General features: G+C 43.3%; 1 protein-coding gene across 1 annotated transcript in view; it reads right to left on the minus strand.

Moving 5' to 3' along the window:
- The window catches only part of MINAR1 (membrane integral NOTCH2 associated receptor 1), a 283,103-nt gene that overhangs the window by 223,798 nt on the left and 38,993 nt on the right, over positions 1 to 20,312 (minus strand). The window contains exon 2 of the mRNA XM_086957895.1: positions 7,935 to 10,250. Coding sequence (XP_086814021.1) covers positions 7,935 to 10,202 — 2,268 coding nt within the window. The 5' untranslated portion in view covers positions 10,203 to 10,250. The remainder of the gene's footprint in view (positions 1 to 7,934; positions 10,251 to 20,312) is intronic.

Below are 20,312 nucleotides of genomic sequence, written 5' to 3' on the forward strand. Positions count from 1 at the left end.
TTTTTGGTAAGACAACAAAGGAAGACTATCATGTGAAGAACATTGATTGAATTGTTTCTTCACCACACAATAAAACTTCCACAACAACATATTTGGCAGCCCACCGCCTACCTATCTAACACCGTACAGGCATACCTTTTTAGGCGAACAGCAACATCCACCCATCCACCCATATATGCACCACAAATCATCAGTCAAGATGGTGTCTAAACAGAACTCCAGACTCCCCGTAATCCGGGTAAATCAGCAGACGGATCTGAGGCGTCCGCAACAGTACCCAGGACCTCCAGTTTACCCATAAACATACAAACGCCCTGGAAAGTATGCAGAGTAAAATACCCAAATATCCCCACACTGTCTTCTAATACCTACTACTCACAAACATCAGACTTTGGCCTCCTGTGGAACCATCGGTGCTACAAGGCCATAGGATGTGTACCATACTAATGCGTTTGCCAAAAACATTTTATGTTCGAACATATTTCGTTTTCTTTCGCTGTCCTGCATATGTAGGAAGCAGTGTGTTTGTTTATTTTTTTTATTTTTAGCAAGCCTGTCTATTCCTTTAAGAGTGTCTGTTTTCACAGTTTCTTTCAGCACACGCCTATGTCGTCGTCGTCTCCGTCACTGGGGGTTTTGGATATTCCTTGTGCAGTTTGTGATATTTTAGGGTTGGGGCATGAGTCAGGCGGTTGCGAAGCCAGGTGTTACAGCATGCATCTCTTCACACTGGCACTTGCTGCAGCAGCAGCCCGTGGAGACTGGAGGCGACAGAGTGTGACTTCACAGCTATGCTGCCTCTGAGGGTGTGAACACAGTCCCTGCTAAGGGAATGCGGCCGCCACCAGCCCATGTGTGTTTCCTTAGCGTTCGTTGCTGATGGTATTTCCATGTCTGTATGCTGCTGAGAATAGATTCAGAAGGGAGAGTGAAAACCCACGAAATAGATATTAGGGGCCAGATGCATCAAGCATCCATTTTGCGATTCCTTATTAGCGAAAATTAAGGAATCGCTAATAAGGAATAGCAAAATGGAATGCATCAAGCAATCACAAAAAAAATAGCGATTCCTTAATTGCGACTCGCAAATTGCGAGTCGCAATTAATGAATACCTCCCCATTCATTCCTATGGGCCTAGAGGCCCATAGGAATGAATGGGAAGACAATCTCAATTTGCGAATCGCAATTAACGATTCGCAAATTGAGATTGCGAGTTCAAGGGTGCAGGGGTGTCCAAAGGACACCCTGTTACACCCCTGAATGTGATCTGTGCACATATGTTGCGCGCACACATGCCCTTAGGGCATGTGTGTGCGCAACATGAAACTTTGAAAAATGCACAAAAGTGCATTTTTCAAAGTTTTTGCAAATTACCATGAAGTTGTACTTCGTGGTAATTTGCGTGCCCTATTAGCGAATTCGCTATTTTTGATACTTTCATGCATTGCATTTAAGGAATCTCAATTTGAGATTCCTTAAATGCAAACAATCGCAATTTAGCGAATTCTCTATTTGCGATTTTTGCATTTGGGATGATGCATCCCAAATGCAAAAATTGCACTCGCAAAGGGCCAGATTCTGAGAATCTGGCCCTTTTGCGAGCGCATTTCGCTTGATGCATCTGGCCCTAGATCTTTTTTTTGCGTTTTTAGAAGGTGGGTTTTTCAAAGTCTTTTTTTAAAAATAGAAAATCGAAACTAGAAAACAAGGCTTCCATCCATTAATTCTCAAATTTGAGGTGAGCTAGCTATGCTTTTGACAAAATAGCCTTTCCCATCGCATTCGTATGCCAATACTATCTATGTATGATATGAGGTGTTCCACCTCCTATCCAGGCACCATATGTTACAGCTATATAGTCTATCAAATAAGAAACAACCCATCGACTCGCCAAATGCCTTTCCTATCGCTCAGGCAATAACGAAGCCCACCTATCATCCTGTTCCTTTTGTCCAACTCCACAGGTAGTCATCGCAAATAAGCTCTAGCATCTTTGGCCTTTAGTTCTTAAAGGTAAGCCCTGTGAATTGGGCAAAAATGTTCTAGGCCTTTTTTCACCTCTTTAACCCCTTATTGAGTATGATAGCTTGCTGGGCTCCCTACAAGGAGATGCCCCCTTTCTTTTCTGCTTTTCCCCTGGGGGTCCTTTCCTGGTGGTATTGTGGGGTCCATGACCTCCCAGGGAAGTGGTTATTCAAATGTTAAATAGGAATTTAAAGGTGGTAGCCGCAGGGTTATTCTTGCAACTTGAAAAATCTAAATCAGTTCTCAACCAAGTCTCGATCGACATTGGATCTCTAGGATGTCTACCTTTGGATCCTTATTTTTCCTCCTCAGAAGAAATTCCTCAGATTTTTTGTGGAAGAATGCCATTTGCAATTTCAGGGCCACCCTTTCAGCTTGTTTACTTCTCTAACGGGCACATGCATCAATATTGCATTTTGCGATTCCTTAATTGCGAATAATAAGGAATCGCAATTAAGGAATTGCCAACTGCAATGCATCAAGAAATCGCTATAAAAATAGTGATGTCTCAAAATTCCTTAATTGCGATTCTCTAATTGAGAATCGCAATTAAGCAATACCTCCCCATACATTCCCATGGGCCTACAGGCCCATAGGAATGAATGGAAAAGACATTCTCAATTTGCAATTCACCATTAGAAATTCGCAAATTAAGAATGCAATTTCAAGGGTGCAGGGGTGTCGAAAGGACACCCTGTTGCACCCCTGAAATCTGCTCAGAAGTACATTTTGCACACTGACATGCCCCAGGGGCATGTGTGTGTGTAAAATGGAACTTTGAAAAATGCACTTTAGTGCATTTTTCAAAGTTTTCGCAAATTACCATGAAGGTCAACCTTATGGTAATTTGCTCCCCTTATTTGCGAATTCACAAATTTTTTGAGTTTGATGCATTGCATTTAAGGAATCTCAATTTGAGATTCCTTAAATGCAATCGCAATTTAGGAATCGCAATTTTGCGATTTCTTAAATTGCGAAAATTACAAAAATGTTAATGCATCCCAAAAATGGGAATTGCATTCGCAAACGGCCGAATTTTGCAATTCGCACCATTTGCGAATGCAATTTCCTTTGATGCATGTGCCCCCAAGTGTGTTTATAAAGGTGTTGGAACCAATTGCAGCTCTTCACAGCAGAAGAATTTTAGTTCATCCTTACCTCAATGTTAGTTCATTTATCTTCCAAAACTATTTTTCAAGAACATACACAACTGGTTTGTAGGGCTTTGTTGGACCATGGGTTTTTGTTCAACCCCAACTAACTCCAACACAGTATTTGGAGTTAATGGGGGTCAGATTCCAGACAAATCTAGGATTTGTGAGTCTGCCACAACGAAGAACAGTCATGATTCAACTTCTACTGCACTTTCTGGGGAAATGAATGAATATTGGACTTATAGAGCACTAAACGTAGCCCAAGGGCGTCAAGGAGCTATTGCGGAACTAATGGGCAGACAAGATGACAAGCTTATACTGAAATCTGTGGAAAAAGCATGGTCTTCAAGGCTTTATGGAAGAGAGAATGTGACACCTGACCAGAAAGCTCTTCCAGAAGGAAGTTCCACAACTTAGCAGCAGCAACAGTGAAGGCTCCACCTCCCCATTTTGCCTTATTATAGTTCGGTACTGTTAACAGATTTTTATCTGCGGATCGGAGCTGTCTAGTTGGAACATAGCGATGGAAAATTGCCTTAATACCATCAGGGCCTGCGCCATAAAAGGCATTATGCGTTAGGCAGAATGTTTTGAAGAGGATCCTACGGTCCAGAGGAAGCCAGTGTATCGTTCTAAGCGAGGCTGAGTGAAATTTTGGAAGACTCATCACCAGCCTGGCCGCAGCATTCTACACAAGCTGCAAACGTCGCACCAGCCCTTTATTAATGCCCAAATACAGGGCATTGCAATAATCCAATCTGGACATTACCAAGGCAATAGCAGCCTGTTTGCTTGAGTCAAATGAGAGAAAATGGGAGATTTTCCTGAGTATCCTAATAATCCCAAAACAAGTGGACACTGTCCTACTGTCCTACGGCCATGATCCCAACATTTTTCCCAAGGAATACAGGGCAGGGACAAGCGCCAAGCATGTCCAGCCACCAATCGCTGGGCCAAATGTCCAGTTTGCTGCCAAAGATCAAGACCTCAGTTTTCTCCCGGTTCAATTTCATGAAATGAGCCACCATCCAGGAGGAGACTGCCTGCATGCAATTCCTAAAACTAAGGGCAGAGTCCTTAATAATATGAGGGATGGACACCATTATTTGGGTGTCGTCCGCATAAGACAACACCTCCAACCCAAAGGATCTCACCACCTTAGCAGGCGGGCCACATAAAATATTTAAAAGTGTTGAGCTCAGGGAGGAGCCCTGAGGAACGCCACATGACAGGGAATTAGAGGGGGAGTAAAATTGGCCAAATTTCACTGTCTGTGCCCGGTCACTAAGAAATGAAGCAAGAAGCCCCAGGGCCGATCCCCCGACCCACCCCTATCTCTCTGAGACGGAGATAGGGCACCAAAAGCTGCGGTAAGGTCAAGTAGAACTAACAGCGTGGTATGCCGTGCATCCACTTGAGTACGGACATTGTTAAATACAGCAGTTAATGCACTTTCCGTACTGTGATGGCTACTAAAACCGTTTAGTGAACCATCAAGTAATTGTTGATCCTTTAAGTAAGCGCTAATGTGGAAATTTAGATAGGTTTCCAAGATCTTAGCTGGAACAGGAAGCAGTGAGATCGGGCAATAGTTTTTCAATTCTGTGGGGTCCAAAGAAGTCTTCTTTAAAAGTGGCTGTACCACTGCAGTCTTCCACAGGGTAGGATACTGTCCCTCAGAAATAGCTACATTCAACACCTCAGTAAGGTGTGGAACAATGACTTCTCCACGAAATTTTAGCACCGTAAGGGGGCAGGGATCCAAAGGGGAACCAGATTTCACTCCATCTAGAAGCCGATCAGTAACATCAGGCGCTAAACAAGGAAAAGTAAGTAGCCTGGGAAAATTAAATACAGCTTCTGAAAGGGATTGGCCCCATGTCCAGGACCACATGTTAAGTCGTAGTTTTTGTGGGATTTTCTTTGTTGTCAGTGGACAACTTTCAATTAGTCCTACAAAAGTGTTTTTTCTTCTCTCTCCCTTGCAGGCATCATGTAACTTTGTGGAATCTTGGGCTTGTTTTCACCAGGGTTCCATGGCTTGTTACCTACTGCAACATTGGAATCCATCACAGCAAACCCAGGAAAATTTAGCACCACACACAAACAAGATTTGGAAGGAATTACAATGGTGGAGGAATTCAGAAAATTTAGCCAAGGGAAACCCTTTAGCTAACCCCTCTTCGGTAGTCCTGACTACACATGCAAGCAAAATGGGGTTGGGTGCTATTCTAGAACATCAGATAGTCATGGGGAGATGACTACCAGAGGAGAAGACACATAAATGAAGACAGTGTTCCAGGCACTTCTCCATTTCTTTCATCAGCTGAACATGTGTGTATTCTTAGTAAAAACAGACAATAAAGTAGCTCAATCCTACCTCAACAACAATTCAGAGAATGCTCCTCCATCCCTAGCTCTCCTGACTTATCAGCTAATCTGGTGGGCAAAGAGTCATTTATCTCTCTATCATGAGCCAGGGCCGGACTGAGAACACAAATCAGCCCTGCAAAATCACAGTGATCAAGCCACCAATTGAACCCAAAATCATTATCACATCATGAAAACCCTCACACACAGCATTACAATCCATCACACATCACAAATTGCAGTAATTCAAAAGCACACCAAACACTTTGAATCATCAGATTCATTCTGCCCTACATACAATCTGTTCAATTCATTCAGGAACAAGCAAAGCACAGCATTTCAGGATCTCTGCAAAATCTACCAAAATCCACATTGAAAAACCAACTAACTCTGAGCTCTGGGCAAAATGGAAAAAAATCAGAAATCAGGTGATCTTTAACTCACAGTCTTACTCTGCTACCAAACTTTATGGTGTGGGGAACCCTAAAATGTTGACACCCCACCTCCACAAGACCCCCACAATTTTGATGAATGGGCGATGGTGTTAAACCTCAATTTTATAAGACAACATGTCCCCGAGAAAAGGCTCCTACTAACAAACAAAAAAATTCAGAAAATACAATCAATTAAGTTAAGGGCCAACTCAATAACTGAGATCTAGATCACCAGAATAATTAAAGGTTTTATTACAAAATTGAGGTGATACAGAGTCAATGCCATGCAGGCTCTCAGCAAATAGGGCATAACAGAAAAGTGATAGTTCAAAAATATTGTAAGTCCCAAGTGTGGAGCAAAATCAAGAGAGGAATGATTAGTTTGTCTAGTAGAATAGGAAAGTCTTTAACTCGCCCCCCAAAACCAAGAGTATTTATACATTATTTGTGCATATGAAATTAACAGAACTGCAGGTTCATCATGGTATGATCACAAATGTAACATTCATAGCAAATCAGAGCAGAGTCTAATATTACCTTAGCATCTAGGCATTAACCCACAACATGAATAATTATTATGCCCCCACTCTGCTAATCTCATCTGGAGATGGTGGACCAAACTAGATACAACAGCAAACTATTGTAAATGAATAGGGTAACGTGAACTAAATGAAGCACCATGAAATGCAGCTACAGTTTGTGACTGGGGGAGATTATTTGAGAACAGCATAGACAATGACAATGGAAATAAACAAATAATATTCTGCTTGATGATGTGCTGTTGTAATAAAAAAAAAATGAGATGTGCAGTGGGAGGACAAAAGTGACATCCATTTAGTAAAAGATGGCTACAAGCCTAAATTGAGGCCTAGTTGACAAGAGTCAGGAAAACACACTTCTACACATCAGGTAAAAATATTATCTGTGTGCACACGTGTAATTGAGTGTAAACTACATTTTGCACGCTGTTAATATTGCCCAATAATATAAACTGACAAATATCTTTAAGAAACAGCAGCACCTATCTACAGAAACAGCCACACAATGCACAGAAGACCCCTACTACAAGGGAGTCACTACAAAACCCAGGATGCCCAGACTGCAAGAGACCCATGCTATGCGGTGAATAACGTATGGCTTTAGATGTCCTATATCATGCACAGATTGGCCCTGGCTTTAGGAGCCCAACATTGCATGACCAGGGCTTCTTGTGTTCCTGGCTGCACATAAAATTACAAGATCCTCTTATATTTCGCAAAGTTTAATTGCCAGGAATTCCTGATCTAACCATGTGCAAATAATTGGTGCCTTAAGATGACCAGGTGTTATTGTATCCTACCCTATGCAATTTATAACCTGGACTTCATATGTGCAACATTATGCTGTGAACCATGCTTTAGATGTTGTACACTATGTATAGGATGTCAAGGCTTTCAGGTCTTCATTACTATGGAGGCAGCAGTGAGCGGGGCCTTAGGGTCCCGTATTTTGCAATGGCTAAAACCTAATGTATTTCACCAATGCAGAGCATGCCTTTGGTTACTGGTGTCCCTCGCTTTGCAAAGAATGGCAACGGCCTACTTTGGGACACCTGCTGTATTTAATGACTCAAGCTGCAGACCTCCTTCACTATTCTGTCAATGACCCAGGCTGCAAGGTTCCCTCATTATATTGCCATCGCTAAGCCTGCCTTGCTAATAGGCGTTAGCGACGTTAGTGACTGCTTTCAGTTGCTAACGGGTTGGGGACGCCCACTTTGCATGTCATTAGCGATAATTATCGCTAACATGCAAAGCGGGCCCCAAACCGCTAAAGTGGCGAAAATGGCATATCGCCAGCATTGATAATATGCCCCTGAGTTTCTCCTTATATGACACACACATTCTCAAAATGACTCATGCGTCATATTTTTCAAAACTCAGTAGGAAGAGCTACAGGTGCTGCACTTACCTCTTTTGATTTGCGGTGCCAGTCTTTGCCGCTCCCAGTTGCCTTCTCTTTCTTTTCCTCATTCGCACCTTGCTGAGGGGTATAGGTGGCAGTTCTCCAATCCCTGGGTGAGTTGGAAATGCTGGCAATTTTGGATTCGGTGGCACTGTTTTCCTCAGTCAGGGACCTGGAGGACCTTTGTGTGAACATACTCTTTTTCAGAGCCTTCACCCGGAGACTCTCAGTGTTGCTTCCACTGGCATCAGAGCAGCACCACTCTGGGTTGTTGTCTAGCTTTCCACCATGGGGTGTGCCATGGCCCTGTGGTACCCCTGGAGAGGCACTCCCACGAGACTGTGCCTCGCTACTCGAGGACTGCTCCTCTGCCTTTGCCTTCTCCTTCTCTGGCTGTTGGATTTTCTCATCCAGTTTGTTGAGTTTGGCTAGGACCTGGGAAACTTCTTCCTTAACCCCTGACAAGGATTCCAGCTTTTTCTCTATCTCCCCTATCCTGAGCACCAGTTTAAAAACACTGCTCTTCAGTTCTCCGTCTGCACAGCTCTCTCTCCGGCCTCCCTTTCCTGGTTTGACAACCCGAGAAGCGCTTCGCTCAGGGGAGCTCTCACAGTCAGTTTTGTGGACCTGCGACAGGGAACCACAACTGTTGTAGCAAGAAGACTGCAGGATACCCACTGAGTCACAGATACTCATGTCATCAAGAAACCTGAAGATATCACTGATGTCATCGCTGACTATTTCTGAGTCCGCTTCTGAGAGCTTGCGGGCATGAAAGTCCCCAAATCTGCAAGAGGCCGAACTGCACAGCTCTCTTCCTCGCTTGGCCTCCCCCTGCTCAGTCTGGGTCCCAATACTTGCTGTCTTATCAAAGCTTGCTTGCTGTGAGGAAGAGTGGCTCAGGCTTTTCTCCTTAAACTTTCTCAGCCCCTCATGTTTGTCTACCTCCAGAGGAGAAGGTCCATCTATACACTTGTGTGCATTCGGATTCACAGCATAGCTGCTTTGTGAGGTCATCACCTGGTCTTTTGCATTCATGTATGGCACAGGGTGATGTCGCTCTGGCGCTGCAGAAAAGTTTGATACCTGGACATTGGTACTTGGGTATTGAAGATTGTCGTCTGTCTGCTTCCTGGTGAAGAAGGACCTTTCAAAATCAGGTACCTCTTCCGTATTTAGGCTCCAGCTCTTTATGGGCCAGGCTGCCTGCTTTGTTGGTCTCCCTGAGAATCTCTTATGTTCCTGTGGTCCGATTATTGTTGTTGGTCCAAAGTATGTAGAGGCTTGGAGGTCATCAAGGCTTTCATGCTTCACTCTGCGCTTTTCCTGCAGTGGTGAGTATTCCATGTTCACATACTGATTGCTGTAGGGTATCTCGAAGCTGTGGTTGAAGAAGATGGGTTTGGCGGTCTCTTTCCTGGCCAGGGGCTCACCGCTCAGGCTTTGTTTGCTGGGTGGTATGACATTGGGCGGGATGGTGATGAGGTTATGGAAGTCCTCCTTGAAAATGTTCCTTTTTTGCACACATGTGTTTGGTAGAATGAAAGGCTCCTCCCTGGAGATGTAGTTCTCCTTCAAGTCCTCATGCATGGGCAGAGAGTCTTGTTCGGAGATGGTATCATTCTCAGGGTTCATTGGAAAGTACGTACTCTGCATCTCACAAGGTTCAGAAGTGGCCATGGAGTAGGATGCCAGGGCCTGCAGTCTGTCTAGTGAGGCTGCCCGACCTTTAAGCTCTTTATTCACACCCAGAAGGAAATTGGGCTCCTCAGAAGCTAAGAACTGGTGGCAGTCCTTGCAGTCTGTTTTTCTGCACTTGGAGGCTCGTCTCATGGAGTAGCCCCGGTTAAAGTCGCGGTCACAGTTTGAGGAACATTCCACCACACTACAGGCATCAGTGTCAGAGCGGCATGATTCAAAGGATTCCTTCTTCCTGAGTTTGGGATGCCGGGGAACGGGCAGCTTCTCCTTAGCAATTCCCCCATTCATCTGGATCAGGTTAAAGATGGTCACGATGTCTGCCGCAACCATGAGCTTCTTCGACTGCTGGTTCTCCACCATGCATCTCATTTTATCCTTGAATAATGTAGCCGGGAAGCTGGGGTCCAGGCAAGCAGTGTAGAAGAGGACACTGCGCAGCTTCGTCAGCTGGGCGAGGTCGAAGCGGGCACACAAGGACTTGCAGAGATCTTGGTAGGAGACGGTGTTCTGCTTCATATCCAGCTCCTCGAGGATCTTCACCAGCAACAACGAGGAGTCCTGATTGATCTCCATGGCTGATTGATGTCGATGATCTTTCAGACCGGAGGGAATTCAATACGTCTACAGGAAACAGCAAACAACATAATCAGTGACCAGTCATTGGCTGGAAGACATATTATAACAATGTGTGATATGATCATCCATTCAATAACAGTGAGGTTTAAAACTAGGTCATGTGACCCCAATGGGTGTGGAATATTGTCTGCAATGTCATAAGAGCTGGGTGTGATATCGATAGTGCTTTCCAGCTTTCCAATAAGCCAGTGTGATACAGTTGCCCATGCAATAACATAAAGTGTGCCACTGTGAGCAGTATCTGTCTATGTTATAATCGACTATTGCCAATGTCCGAAGAATGCTATCTCCACTGCAAAGCTGCCCTTTCACACCAATGTTTGATCAATAAAACATTCATACAGTTAAATACGTGTGGCTTCTGTGTCCATCACATTCCAGTGCCACAAGTGCCAACTAAGACTTTGTGTTACAAAAACCAGAGCTCCATATGCCTGAATCAAGGAAAGGGAGTGTGGCTATGTTAGGTCACCCCTCATTTCGGGCTAGTATTGTTGTTCCATCTTAGATCCGCAGGCAGTTGTTGTGCAACATTTAACTCTCTAGTTACACATCTCAGCAATGTTCAAACTCAACCTCGGCCAGTATCATTCATCTGTGTAGCCCAATTTACAAACATACAGAAATGATGAGCCAACTGTTTGTCTCGGGGCTACTTGTCTCGTGTATCTTGCTGTGGAACAGAGATCTTTAGGTGAAGTGCTTGGTAAACAGAAACCAGTAATGTTTTACATTGTATTGTAATTGCATATATACAGCACTTAGTACCCCTGACGAGCCATTTAAGCAATTCGCTGCTTCTGAACTAAAGGTTAGGGGGGTAATCCAGTGGTTATTGTTGGGTATTGAGGTTAGTCTTCTGCTGTCAGAGAAACACATGCATTTACTGAAGTTTATTTGTGGAGGATTAAATTAATAGTAGTTAGGTGTGATCATAAGCGGGGGTAGAGGAGTTATGGGAGTTCATGCATGTGGTTGGTGGGATTAATAGAGGAGATAGAGATCAGGTATTGTTAGGTTGCAGGTATTACTTTTAAAGAATGAGAGGTTGTGTTTTAAAAAAAATGAAATATAATGAAGGCAATTTGCAGAAAAATAATAATATAGACCAAGGCAAACATGCATAGACTCCATTTAGAGAGAAGAGGCATGCAGAGGATGGAAAGTAGGGAGAGGATCATTCCACAGAAAGGGAGAGTGGGCAATCAGATTAAAGCAGTGGTGCTGTGAACCCCATGATTTAGCAACTTAGGTGGGGAAGGTGTGGAAACGAATTCGTTATTTATAAGTCTGTTCTGTCTAGAGCTATGAAGGCAAAAGTTCTTAAAGGTAAAAAAAAAAACAGGGAAGCCCATAACAGAGGTTGCGCTTTATAAACCCCTGATTGATTGATTGAGGTTAGGGATGCAAAACCAATTACAGTGAAGGAGGCTCAGAAAGAGAAGCAAAGAGAAAGCAGGAAGGAGGTGTGAAAGAAAGGACATATGGAAAGAAGGACAAAAACTGTCGGGCCGAAGGGTCCAAAAGGGTGAAAGGTTGAGTGCAAGGGCTAAAGGATTGATGGAGTTTAGGGTTAAAGAACATTTGACCATGTATAGGAGTGTGAAAGAAGGGATGGCTGTGAGAGGATGTGGCGTAATAGGCAGAGCTGCAGACTTTAAAATTGGGGACCCCGTTTCAAGTCTTAGCGTTGGCTCACCATCCTGTAATTCTGCGCAAATCATGTAACCTTCCCATGCCTAAGCAAGCATTGGCATAGCCAATAGGTCTCGCATTTGGGACCTTATAAGTGTTTGCCAGAGCTATTGTCTTTGTTAATGTGTTTACACTATGTTGAGTATGAATTATGTTGATGTTAAAGCAATAAATAGCCAATGCAAACCACTGAACAAATATACTGGCATAGTCAATTTTCCAGCCTTGGATAAGGCGGTCTGAAATGACCGGTGAGGTCATCAGTAGTGGGTTGGCATACTCATGGGGAAGATATTTTGGGTCAGATGTAGGTGGCCCTATACCGGTCAGTAACGGCCGAAATTACCAAATTTCGGCTGTTACCGACCGGTATTGGGCATTTGGGATGTATGGGAGGATTCGCTAAATAACGAATCGGTATTTACCGATTCAGTATTTACCGAATCATCATTTACCGATTCAGTATTTACAGAATCGGTAAATGACATGTAGGAAGCACTTTGAAGAGTGCTTCTGTACTTTAAGGATTCGTTGTTTACCACCAACTATTAGTTGGTGGTAAATAACGAATACGCCTGTAAATGCAAACCTGTGCATTTACACTTGCGCCATGTGACAGGCATACTTGCCCTTAGGGCATGCATGTATGTGTGCCACATGTGCACACAAGCACTATTCAGGGGTGCAACAGGGTGTCAAAGGGACACCCTGCCACCCTTGACTCTTTCCCTATTTTACCGAATCAGTAATTACCGATTCGGTAATTGACATTTATTTTTAAGGCCCTCCAGGCCCATAGGAATGAAAGGCAATTACCGAATCGGTAAATACCGATTCAGTAAATACCGAATCTTAACGATTCGGTAATTTTACTGAGTTATTAGCTACATAGGATTAACCGATTCTAAAATACTGAATAGGTAAAACTCCGTATTTTAGAATCGGTAAATCCTAGTTACCTACATCTAGCCCTTTATTCTAATTTTACAAAAACCCAAGGGAGAAACAGCATTGTAAATACTAGGCAAAAACAGCTGGCATCAAAAACTTTATGCAATTCCCAAAACATCTTTTCTTTACTGCATAAACCTGCTACCCAACTGACAAGCACAGACAAACATTGGTCAGCAAAACAAACATTTGCAGAGTTCTTGAGTGAGATGTATGCAGTGGCAAGCCCTGAAAAAATGGTTATGTGATGTAAGGCATGAATATGTTGCCTGTACGATGGAGTTGCCCAGAAAGGCAAGCAAGGATGTCGAAGTGGGGTTTGGTATGGGCAAACAACAAGGACTGGGATGAGTGGGAACAGGTTGGAGCTACTTGGAGAAGTGGTGGGTGGGTGAGGAAAGAAGCACCACGCACAAAGGGGGGTGAGGGAGGGAGAAGAAATAGTGTCTGAATCACAGTGCCAGTGGCAGATAAGCACTAATTAATCTGTGCTTGGTCCATGCTCCACAGAAAGGAAAGTAAGTGACGCTTGGCATATGCTGGCCAATTAGGAGGCTGCAAATAAAGTGGTAATGAAGCCAACAATCAATATGCAGTGGGTTGGCTCCAAGCCCTTTTTATAAACAAGCATGCAGGGTTTCAGGCTTGACCTAAAAAGGAGGTGGGGATGTGATCCGCGGAATAGGACTACAACGATGTATGGAGGAAAGATAGACCAAAAACATAGCTTACCCTGGGAGGTATTGGTACATCTCAAAAGGAATTTGGGATTACACAATGGTAACTTTTGTGTTCAGGACCATCTTCTGACATCCATCCTGTGCCTTAAGCTTGCCCTTCAAGGTTGGCAAAATCTATCAATGCAATTCCACGTATGCACTTCCCTCAAGCCATTAAAAGGTACTCAGGAAATTCGTTTGAAGCATTCTAATAAAAACTTCTAATATAGCCATCAAATTAAGGTTGATTTATAACCTGTGAAATCAACAGTTTGAGGCTTTTTGGTGCACTTTTTAAATAAATAATAAAATTAAATAATAAAATAATTTAGAAATGCGTTAAATGCAGATTTGTTTTGCACTAATTGTACCGACGATCAAGCAACCTTCCTACTACCACAGATATGTTTTTAGCTGTCTCTAAATGAAGCAGTCTGAAAGATGAGAGCCTGAGATGCACATTAATAGACTTTTCAAAGCATACCAACAGACTTTTAGGACGTAGGTGTAGTGTCAAACAAAATAATTTACCTTAATCTGCCCAGCTGAAAATGGAGTCATGGAAATGGCACGCCTATGCTGCATTGTTACAACGCTACTTCAGTTCGTGATGGCGAAGATAGACATGCCTGTGCAGCTTCCTTCCAAACCGTGCCTCTGGCAAAGCGGAATGATGGTGCAGTTTGTGCTTAGTCTCAGACATGCTACACCACAAGCGGCACAGCAGGCACACCAAAAAGATTGTTAAGCTTGTTTTGTGTAATTATTCGGTACCAAGGCTGCATCGTGATGGGAAAGCACTTGCTGTAAATGCAGTGGATTTACTATATAAAAATGGTGCACAGCAGAGGTCTACACTAGCAGCCATCATGATGGGTATTAGTCAACAAATGGCTGCTCTGCTGCATGCAAGTGCCTGGACATGTACTGCACAGACCACATTAGCAGATGAAGCTGGGGAGCAGGGGTGCCACACTCAGTCTGGATACCTGGCCCAGGCACAAGAGCCAAGATTAGTAAGTAGACCCTTCACTACTGTGAGAACTATGCTAGGTGCAGGCACATTTTTTAGTGTCTCCATTGCAACCCTCGGTACTACAATACCCAATCCACCTCTTGCAAGCACACAAACTATCTATACTCCTTAAAAGAAATGTGTATCTAAATCACACAATATATAATGGCATTTGCACTGTTCAGCACATCGGATCTCTGCAATGCAGATGCGGTGAGGAGAACAAGAATTCAAGTGTGTTAAGAGCCCTATATTTACAAGTAACTTTTCACCCTTTTCCGTGGAGGGGTCACACATAGTTTGAAAATCCCGAAGGACAGCGTACGTCTACTTAGGAATGACACAGCCCCCAAGAATCGCCATACACTTAGCTCTAAACACAGTGGGCTTTATTATAACAAGCACTTTGGAATTCTCCAGAATGAAGATAGCCTCGGAGAAGCTCCTGTTATTGTCAGAACACGCCAGGAAGACCAACAGGAAGCAGAGAAACCCAGAGTGGTCATGACCGGATAAGCACGACAGTGGGTAGGAGTCACCCCAACACACACACAAGAGCGAGGCTCCTTCTGTTAAACTTATTTTTAGAAGTGCTGATGTCCAGGGCAGTTGGAGAGAGAGAAATGCATGCTAGCAGCATGTGAAAAGCTGTAAACACAGTGTGCTTTATAATAATAACAAGCACTTTGGAATTCTCGAGAATGAAGAGAGCCTCAGGGCAGCTCCTGTTATTGTCAGAACATGCCAGGAAGACCAACAGGAAGCAGAAAAACCCAGAGTGGTTATGACCGGATAAGCACAGCCGTGGGTAGGAGTCACCCCAACACACACACGAGAGCGAGGCTCCTTCTGTTACACTTATTTTTAGAAGTGCTGATGAAATGCGTTCTAGCAGCATGTGAACCGAGAACAAGAGCCAAGACTATGCACCTAGACCGGGAGTTGTGTGCGCCCGCGCAAAAAGTAAATAAATTAAAAATGAGCGAGTGGTGCGCGCAAAAGTGAAAGTGATTGCGTGCTGTAGTGCCGGGAGTGCTTAATGAGCCATGACGGAAAGCCAGATGTTGCCTGTGCGCGTCACCGCACGCGTAACCGAACGCTTTAGGCAATGGTAGGATTTCTAAAGCCCACTTACTAAATGTCTCGCCAGGGCAGCGCATGCGCTGGCTCAGGCGAGACCTAAAAACCAAAACAAGAATGTGTCCATGTGTAATGTAACTCGTGCTCATGCAAAGTACTCGAATCGAGTTTGTGCTTTACAAAACTGAAGGGAAAAAAATGAATGTCTGGATATTTGAGTGGATGACTAACAACTGGATGGAAAGGTGAATGGATGGGTGGGTTCATAAAAGAGGATGAAATGATGGATGAATTAAAAGTAAATGATGAATGCGTAAAAAGATGTATGAGTGATTGAAAGCATGAGTGGAAGAGTGGATGGAAGACTCTACTACAAGGGTAGATGGATAGAATGGTATCAGAAGGATGGATGGAATGGTGACAATATGTACAGATGGATAAAAGGTTTAAAGGATATGTAGAGGGATGGAAGAAGGAATTAAAGCACTTCTTGTACAGTGGATAGTGCTTCCTCGCTTTGCTAACCCAATGTCTTTCGAGGTTTGGATTGCAGGCAGGATTATTATAATTTTCGGGCTACTCCCTTGGGTTTAAGTGAAGGTGAGTTTTTCACACAGGGTTTTGGGAATGCTGAGAAGGCTTTTTGAAATAGCATACAATCTGAGAATGCAAAACTGTAAAAAGAAAGATCATTATTTGTATATGCTATCCATATTAGGTACTTTGATAGGAACTAGTATCAGGCGTAAAGTCTATTCACTGCTAGGCTACCACAAACACAGGCGCTTTAGCAAGGACAGCTAATCAGCTCTGGGGTTGGAAGAATAAAGTAAAGGCTGGACACATATCTATGAAAATATTGAGAGCTTGATGTTCTCTAAGCCATAAACTCATGATTGTAGCAACATGCCAAAATAAACAGGGTAAATAATACAAACACAGAAAAGAAGATTCTGCGAATGCTGGAGTGAATGTCTTTTCATCTTCACCCTTCAAGTTCACTCATAGTATTACTCAAAAGAGCAAAGTAGAGTCCTTTGGATGCTCCTAGATGGTTGAATTAGGAAGTCAATAACTTGTGAGCAGAAGCGCACTGAAAATTCTTTTATGAAAACTTAGGGGCAGATTTACAAGCCCCTTGCGACTTTACGCCGCTGTTGTGTCACTTCCGTGATGCAGTGGCATCGTAAATAATGCGCCACGTTGCAACAGATTTACAACGTGACAGATCTGGGATGATGCAGCACATTGTAAAGCCCTGCGCTACATTATACCTGTGTCAGGTACAATGGGGCAGATTTACAAGAACTGGCGTATCCCTGCATATTAGCAGGAATGCACCCATTAAATTGCGACACGTAAAAAAAACCTTGCGCCACCATGGATGCGCCGCATTTACAATGCGGCGCCCCATGGTACAAGGATAGACAGATGTGTGACCTATCTATCTGTTCGGAGCAAGGGCAGTGCATTGCTGGAGTCGTGTTGCAAGTACGACGCAACTCCAGCAATGGTTAGAAATGCCTATTCCTAACATGCTGCATCACTCCTTGAACCTTCTTCAAGCCGGCACAGGGTTTTGACGCAGTGGCCTCGTGAAAGTGACTCAGTGAAATCTTGTAGATTTCACTGAGTCACTTTTACGAGGCTATCCTGCATGGAAACGCCCACCCTGCATACGTTATACCTAACGCAGGTATAATGTAGCGCAAGGTTTTACAACATGCCACATCAACCTAGACGAGTCACGTTGTAAATCTGTTGCAACGTGGAGCATTGGTTACGACGCAGCTGCATTACAGTAGTGACGCAGCGGCGGCGTAAAGTTTTCACAAGGGGGTTGTACATCTGCCCCAATGTCTGCAAGGTGGGTTCCCACGAAGGAAAGCCTCGTTTGTTTACTGCCCAGGAGAGAAAAGAGGTAACTCAATGCACATTGAAGCGTAAACAACTTGTGGAAATATTATTTTCTCAAAATATTCTCCTTATTAACAGGGCACTTTATGCATATTGAGGTGGAAACAGTTTTTGGAAATATTCTTTTCACAAAATATACCCTTTATCAACAGGGCACATCCTCATATGTATAAGGCAGCGCAGAAACGTTTGATGCGCTAACCCCGGATTTATTAAGACATTCAATAAATGAGGCAGTATAACTTCTCCCAACACCTTCCACTGACGCATTCCCTTGAAGAGTTACAAATATGTGATAGCGCTGAGAGAGCTTTTGATTGTACCAACATGTTCATTGTTCCAATTAAACACTATAATGCGGACACAGACACCTCGCGTTCCACTTCTTAAAAACACCAGTGAGATTTTGTTTCAAGTCCCTTCTTGGACTGTCCAGGGAATTTGCGTAAAAGTGATGAATCAAAGGAAGCGACAATGGAGAAGTGTGGCTCAATGGTTAGAGCGGCAGACCCTGATGCAGAGGTCTAGCCCGGGACCAGGGTTCAATTCCCCGCCTCAGCGGGTCTTGGGCTCAAAATTCCACGGACCTGATAATTCTCGCCTCGGTGCCTATTCCAATCATGGAGTCCCACTCTGCAACTCTGGGCAATAGCTTACTTAATCTCCACAATGGGCCCTGCAACGCTAAGGATGCCTGGCCTCCACCTCGGGGGTGCCCAGGAGTTGACGCCTCACAGGGAAAGCCAGGATGGGTTCCACAGCGGTATTCGTACAAAAGCGCCTTGAGACCCTTGCGGGTGAGTAGTGCGCTATACAAGTATCAATTTACATTTACATTACAATGTAGTCGAAAAATGGTCATTACTTTGTAAGGAAGACAGCAATAGGTGGATGTCTTTAACCATAGCACAAACAAAAGAACTCTGACCAAATGATATTTCAAAACTTAAGGTATGTGGAACAATGTGGTATAATCAATAAAACATTTACACGTTCCCTCATGTGTGCACTGCCCAACACTTTAACAGGGTGAACACCTAGGTACTATGCAATGTGTGCTCTGTAGCCTTCATGATATTCATTCCTAATCAGTCTCACCTGTAGTGTCAGAGATCTATATTTGCTCATCGGCTGTAGATGGGTCAGTAAGTGTAGTCATCGTTTCCCCCTATCATGCTATACCCTCTGTGGCCTTTCCATCTCGCAGTACCTCTTTCAGACTTCTTTTCTCTGCAAACGCCAATTCAGACAGATATTTTATCCACAGAGACTTAGTGAGTGCACGGAGAGAGCTCCAATGTATTGCTATTCTCCGTTTGCCAACCTCCTCCTATGTTAACTTGCTCTTCTGGTTGACTGTAGTTGATGAGCCACCATATAGTAGCTGGCAGAGAGATTATCTATTTTCTTGGTCCCAAAAGTCGCAATTAGGGCCTATATAAAAGAACTTCTTAGTGCATTTTCTTTATTGTAATTACCAGAGACTTCAGAGAGGGGTATCCAAAAATGAAATGGCCTGAAAGAATAGCAATCGTCACAAGGCTAGTTTGAAATAAATGTAGTGGTGGCCTCATTTTAGGATTCTGGGACCTTCCCATCTTTGTTGTTGGTTCATTTTAGGAATCTGGGACTTTTCCATCATCGTTGTGGCCACTATTGCCTCTACCAGAATAGTGGTCAGGAAGTGTTTACATTTCGTACAGAATTCTCTGGGGAGGTCGTCTTTATTGCAGCTTTTCCACTGGGAATTTGCCAAATAATCTTTATTAAACAGGGTGTAAGATAATTTGGCTCAGTATTGTAATCATTTTGAAACAGTTCTGCAAAATATTTGCAAACAGTTTTTCCACTTTCCTGTTGCTAGTACACTTTCTTCTGTGTTTTGGATATACACATACTTCTCTCCTTATCATAGCAACCAACTTTTGGCTAAAGATACTCATATAGATAACCTTCAATTCATGAATGCCTCATTAGCACCACAGCTACCCACTTCAGCTTTAATTCTGTCTTGAGCAACTATAAGTTGTTTATGTAGCAAAACAGCCGTTGTCGCTCTTTATTCTGTGTTTCTCTCCTTTGGCGGATTTAAACTTCTTGAAATTCGGTGGCCAGTCCCTTATTCCTTTTATAGCTATTTAGAACTTAATGTGACCGTGTAGCTAGGAAAGGTGGCCATGAACCCCAAATGACCTAGGATACACAGAATTATTTTTTTATTTCAGAACTTACTTTCCTTCCTAATTCCAGAAAGTCCACAAAATAATTATGGTTTAAAATAGCTCGATGCAATGCCCATCTTCAACCAGGTGTGTGGTTGTCTTCCATTATTTTATTTGACACAACATGATTGTGATAGCAAATCATAATATGCATCGCACAGCAGAAGCCATTAGTTACCAGAAGCAAGTTCACAATCAGGTCTATCCATGAATAATGTTCATGTGGATTGTCATAAAAGCAATTTCTTGTTTCTTCATATAATAACCCTTCTTCTACCCATCAGTTCGACAGCATTCCTTACCAGAGGCGAATTCTTAGAATTAATATCATCTAAGACAGTTTTCAATATGACATTACATTTTCGCATACGCTTAGGAGACTGCACGACTCGGATAGCTCCAAGGTTAAGTCATACAAAATTAATGACTCATTTATATGTTATTCATG

The sequence above is a fragment of the Lissotriton vulgaris genome, chromosome 2_1 (genome assembly GCF_964263255.1).
Source record: "Lissotriton vulgaris chromosome 2_1, aLisVul1.2, whole genome shotgun sequence".
NCBI classification, from domain to species: Eukaryota; Metazoa; Chordata; class Amphibia; order Caudata; family Salamandridae; genus Lissotriton; species Lissotriton vulgaris.